General features: G+C 33.8%; 1 protein-coding gene across 2 annotated transcripts; it reads left to right on the top strand.

Moving 5' to 3' along the window:
• Positions 1–484: 484 nt before the first annotated feature.
• Positions 485–5,373, top strand: LOC111883304 (putative E3 ubiquitin-protein ligase XBAT35). Of its 2 annotated transcripts, XM_023879639.3 has the most exons (11): positions 498–806; positions 1,169–1,283; positions 1,427–1,507; positions 1,736–1,824; positions 1,938–2,029; positions 2,154–2,235; positions 2,844–2,943; positions 3,038–3,088; positions 3,723–3,808; positions 3,934–4,537; positions 5,101–5,373. In XM_023879639.3, the coding sequence occupies exons 1-10, from the start codon at positions 705–707 to the stop codon at positions 4,519–4,521; spliced, it is 1,386 nt and encodes a 461-aa protein (XP_023735407.1). In that variant the 5' UTR covers positions 498–704; the 3' UTR covers positions 4,522–4,537; positions 5,101–5,373. The 2 variants fall into 2 exon arrangements, with proteins under 2 accessions (XP_023735408.1, XP_023735407.1); XM_023879640.1 differs by lacking the exon at positions 3,038–3,088 and having other exon boundaries at positions 485–806.
• Positions 5,374–5,645: the final 272 nt, after the last annotated feature.

Raw genomic sequence — 5,645 nt, 5'->3', positions numbered from 1 at the left:
TGCATTGGTATAGTGAGGGTGAGATGGACACACTTTAGTTTTTTAAAATTATAAAAATATGACTAACAAATAGAAAAAACTTAAAAAAAAAATAAAAATAGCAAAATAGACATTTTAACTTTTTTTAGGGATGTAAACCACAAAAAAATTTATATTTTAAACCAGTGATGCAAATCAAAAACATTTTTAACTTCAACCACATTTTTTTCACAAACCATAACGACCGAATTTACTTTTTACTTTAACATAAACGCATAAAGGTTAAATTTACTTTTTACTCTAACATAAACGTATAAAGGTTAAATATTTTACTTGTTTTCCTGTCCTTTTCATATTAAAAAAAGCCTTTCTCTTTAAAAAGAAAAAAACGTAAATTTTTATTATTATTGTTTTTTTATCAATTTGGTAGAAAATTGTTGAGTTTTTATGAAGATTCCTTTTTTTATCTATGAAGTTTTGGATTGCTACGTACCGATGTAGGGTATAACGTTAGTTATTATTATTTGATCACTCGTTATCCGTTACGCGGTTGAGCAATTGACTCTTCGTGAGGAAGATAACGCATTGATATTTAATTTGCCACCAATATTCTTCGTCAGGAGTGAATTTTCCTCCGAGATTTTCAACAACTGAATCTCTCGTCGGTGGATCGGTATTGATTAAAGCGCACAAAACCCTAATTATTTTATAAAATTTCTTATCAAATGGGTTTACAGCAATCTAAGGACGAACTATTGTATCAACAAGTCGGTTATGGCAACAGTGAAGGCATTAAATCGCTTCGCAACGAAGGTGCTGGCCTTGAGGTATGCCTAAAATTTGATTCATCATGTAAAATTCGTGGTTTTTGGTTTGAATTCAACAGTTTCCGAGTTCAATTTGAAGGTCATTTGTCTCAATTTAAGTTGTCTTCTTCCCCCCTGCGCCCTTTATAGAATTGAAGCATACTTCTGTTACAAGAATCAGATCTAGCACTTTTTAATCGACATTAATATGCGTTTTTGGTGAATCGAGTATTTATTCTCTTTATGGTACACCCGTTCGGAGTTTTAATTTAGGAAACAAAAAAGTAAAATTTTGATTTCCGAAGTAGGTAATTGTTGGTGTAGCAATAATTAGTGATGAAATTATGCGATTAACTATTCTCGATCTGTTGTTTCTGATGCAGTGGATGGATAAGGAAGGAAAGACTCCTCTGATATTAGCTTCCATGAATCCACAGCTATATGATGTAGCAAAAACCTTGATTGAATTGGGTGCCAATGTAAATGGCTATCGTCCAGGTGAGCTGATTTGTACCCTTTAGAGTCTGTATATGATTGTTCATGTGCTTATGAATCTATATGATACATGCATACAAAATCTGTTATCTTCTGGAAGGTTCTCTTATCTCACTTCAAAAAACAACTTTTTTTTTTTTTTTCAGGTCGTCATGCAGGAACTCCTCTCCATCATGCTGCAAAAAGAGGCCTAGAACAGATGGTTAAGCTACTCCTTTCACATGGTGGTATGTGCTTCTTTTTCAATGACAACATTGATATCGTAACATTTGTTTACTTTTGTTAGGCCCCACCTTTTACCCTTGAAAGAACATGGAATGGGACAAAAGTTGCAACTCTTTGTCCAGCCCAAAAATTTGGAACTACTCGCGCTCGATTTCCCAAAAGACGAGAATGCCCTTATCATTCTGTTACATAGCATTGCTTACATGATATTAATCATTTCAATTTTTCAGCTAATGCCTTGGTGATGAATGATGACTGTCAAACTGCACTTGATGTTGCAAGAGTCAAAGGATATAGCAATGTTGTTCGTGCAATCGAGGTAAATAACTAAATAGTAAACACACATTTTAATTTCCTCTTGATCTTCTTAATCTCTCATATTTAATATAGATTGATGATATTATGTTTGTTTTTTTAATGCAATTCTTTTAGAATCACATCTGCTTATTCTCTGGTTGGCTGCATGAGCTTTATGGGCCAGGCTTTCTTGAACTACTTGCTCCTCAACTACTTTCAAGAAAAGTGTAAGCTTTTCATTTTATCTTGCACTATTGTAATTTGTAACATTACATTTTTTTATATATATATAAGACAATCTAATCATTATATAAATACTTATAATATGTAATTCCATGGTTCTCCTTACAGATGGGTAGTTATACTACCATGTGGAGCTCGTAAACTTACAAAGCCTTTCAAGTTAGAACTTGCTATATATTCTAGTTTACAGGTATGTTGTCTTTTCCATCATATATTTGTCTGAATTAAGTAGGCTATGTTTGGCAGACTAGCTGATAGCTGAAAAGCTAAATTGATAAGCTAGTTAAGAAAACACAATGTTTGGTAAAACTAGCTGATAAGCTAAATATGTAGAATGACATAAAAAGGCAAGTCGAAGATTCTTTTTTCTTTATAATCAACAAAGGGTATATTTGGAAGAATTACAAAAAAGCTCAATAAGCTCTTTGAAACGCCAGTCTAAGTAGCTTTTTATAAAATCTATCTTAAAGGCTACTATTACTAACACCCTAAAAAAATCGACACATAAGCTAGATATTAATAGTTTATTCTACACTCATGTTTGGTAAAACTAGCTGATAAGCTAAATATGTAAAATGACATAAACGGGCTTGTCAAAGATTGGTTTTTATATAACTAATAAAAGGGTAGATTCGGAAGAATTACAAAAAAGCTCTCAATAAGCTCATTGAAACGCTAGTCTAATTACCTTTTTAATAAAACGCTACTGACAACCTGAAAAAGCTCGAAAAACAATCAAATATTAATATTTTATTCTACACTAATGTTTTATTTATTTATTTATTTTGTTTTAAACAGGATGCGAAACCTCGCGCACTTATTCCACTATGGAAGGCTAACATGGATGAACCAAATTTTAACCAACCTGATCCTACAGTTGTTCTTACTAGCTCCAACAGTAAATTCTTGACACTTTTGGATAAAAATTACTTGTAGAAATATAGAATTTGTATTTATTGTACACTATTTATTTCTCTTCTATATTCATATAGTCCCAAGACGCTGGAGAAGGAAGCGATGTATTTTACACTCCCAAGTTAGGCGTAAGTTTATCGAGTTTAAGTTAGATTGGACTTTTCACACACATAAACAAAAATTTTATTTTAGTTAGAAATTCCAAATTCCAATTAGATTTTTAAATGGAGCCCCAAATCATTACTTATGTAGGAAAATGATTTGTTGTTGTCTAGGAAAATGTCTTGGGAACTTGAGATATGCTTTTAGCTTACCATTTTTTTTTTTGTCTTTAGATGTTCATGATCATTTTGAGTGATTACATATGCCTATTATCTATATAAAAAAAATATCGTAAATAGCTTTAGGTCCTATTTGATGCAAGATATGACACATGACAGAATAGGACTGGAACTGGGACAGATGTCAATCAGACAAAAGCTGCAATTTTTTTTTGTCTCATTTAAAACGTGGGATTGTGACCGACGTAAATGAGGCAAAAACAACAATTTTGTCACTTGTCCCACCAAAAAAGTTTGAGCAAGGTTGGGGGAACTTGATCTCTCTTTTGTTTAAATGACCAAAATACCCTCCTCATCCTCATCAAAAATAGCCCTTGAAAGCTTGTCCAATCCTCTCTCCCATGTAACAAACACAACTTTATTGTAAAAGTATCGAGTTGACTTTCTGTTGACTAAACTTAAATTAATTTTTTAATTACAGAGTCACGCATCAAACTTGCACCCGTTAACGAAAACGAAAAGCAAAACTTGCAACGGTTTTGCAATGCTTGCAAAGGAATCCCTCAGGTATAATACATACATATATATATATATATATATATATATATATATATATATATATATATATATATATATATATATATATATATACATAATGCTTACATCAGCAAATTTGTTTTTTCTTATTTCAGGTTATGCATCCTTCATTTCCATTCAACAACCAACAATCAGCTATTGGACCACCTCAGACAACCCCAATGGACACCGAGTCACCACTGGCTATGACCACCACCACCGCCACCACCACCACCCTCCAATCTGGTTCAGTGGTGCCGCCAACACCGACACCCACGGCTCCTACCACCTACCCCGACTCTACTCCAACCAACAAAAAAAACAAATGGGAAAACAATGATGAAGCAACAACTTCCACTAGTTATCATCCCCATACAGAATACAACACATATTCCCAAATTGTCCCTACAGCACCACCCATGGTCCCATCAGCACCACCGCTTTCAGACATGGTGGATGATGATGGTCCGATTCATTACCCCTCCATTGATTCCGTTTCTGCCCCTAGTGAGAAGGGGAAAGAGAGTAATAATGATTCTTCAACATGTGTTATATGTTTGGATGCACCGGTTGAAGGGGCGTGTATCCCGTGTGGTCATATGGCTGGATGTATGTCATGTTTGACCGAAGTCAAAGGGAAGAATTGGGGTTGCCCCGTTTGTCGTGCCAAGATTGATCAAGTTGTTCGGCTTTATGCTGTCTGAGGTTGAAATTGAATCGGTATGTTGTCTTTTTGGTTCAAGAAAAGGTCAAACACATGGGTGAGGGCAAAATGGTCTTTTTACAACGTAACCAGGACAAAGTTTTTATAGTTAGAAGTGAGGGTAAAATGGTATTTTTTGCAAATCTAACCAAGACAAAGTGTTTATAGTTAGAACTTAGAAGTGAGGGCAAAATGGTCTTTTTTGCAAACCTAACCAAGACAAAGTGTTTAAAAGTACAAGTGAGGGTAAAATGGTCCTTCACAAATTGAACGTCTGGGTTGTGAAAGTTGACAATCCATGACCAAATGTGTAATGAAATCATGAAATGAGGACCAAAATTGCAAAAAAAATATTGTTTTTTGAACTAATACCAAAAAGTTAGCTAAGCACAAGGACCAATTTTGTAATTGTCTCTAAAATAATTGATATTTGAGGATCCAAGTCTGAATTTTCTTGTGGGCCACCTTAGTAGTTAATAAGTTTGGATTCAGTAGTTTTTAATGTATTCATTTATTTTTATTTTTTTTTAAATAAACGATTATTTAGTTAAATATAATGTTTTTCTCTTTGCTGATGCAGTTTGTATATATATGGTAAGAAATGGTGACAATAATGTTTGCCTTTGATGGGGAAGTGGAAATTTTTGAAGGTGATCATCAAGATTTCTACAACTTTTGAAGTTTTGGCATGTTGATAATGTAGTAAGCTTTAAGCTCAATGTTGCATTTCATTTTTTGGTTTTTTATAAATTATAAACACTCCGGATGTTATGAAGTTTGTATTGAATCGTGTGTGCATTGTAAATCTAGCCTATCCGTGTGAACTCAATATAATTAAATTGTGTTATGTTAAGTGCTCTTTGGATATATAAATAAAACAGTATATATAAATAAAATAAGGAAAATTGATTTATTAAGGTAATTAATTTTTCGGTTTGTTTACATATGGGAACTTTTTTTTTTTTACACATCTAGATAGGGATGAGCATATGGACCGGGGAACCGGCCGGAACCGGTACCGGAATCAGCACCAGAACCGGAACCCGATGTAACTGGTCGGGCCAGGACCGGGACGTTATTTTTGTGGATCTTTGGAACCGGGAACCGGTAGGAACCAGAACCGAT

Source organism: Lactuca sativa, chromosome 3 (genome assembly GCF_002870075.4).
Source record: "Lactuca sativa cultivar Salinas chromosome 3, Lsat_Salinas_v11, whole genome shotgun sequence".
NCBI lineage: Eukaryota > Viridiplantae > Streptophyta > Magnoliopsida > Asterales > Asteraceae > Lactuca > Lactuca sativa.
This window is presented reverse-complemented; position numbering and strand designations above follow the sequence as displayed.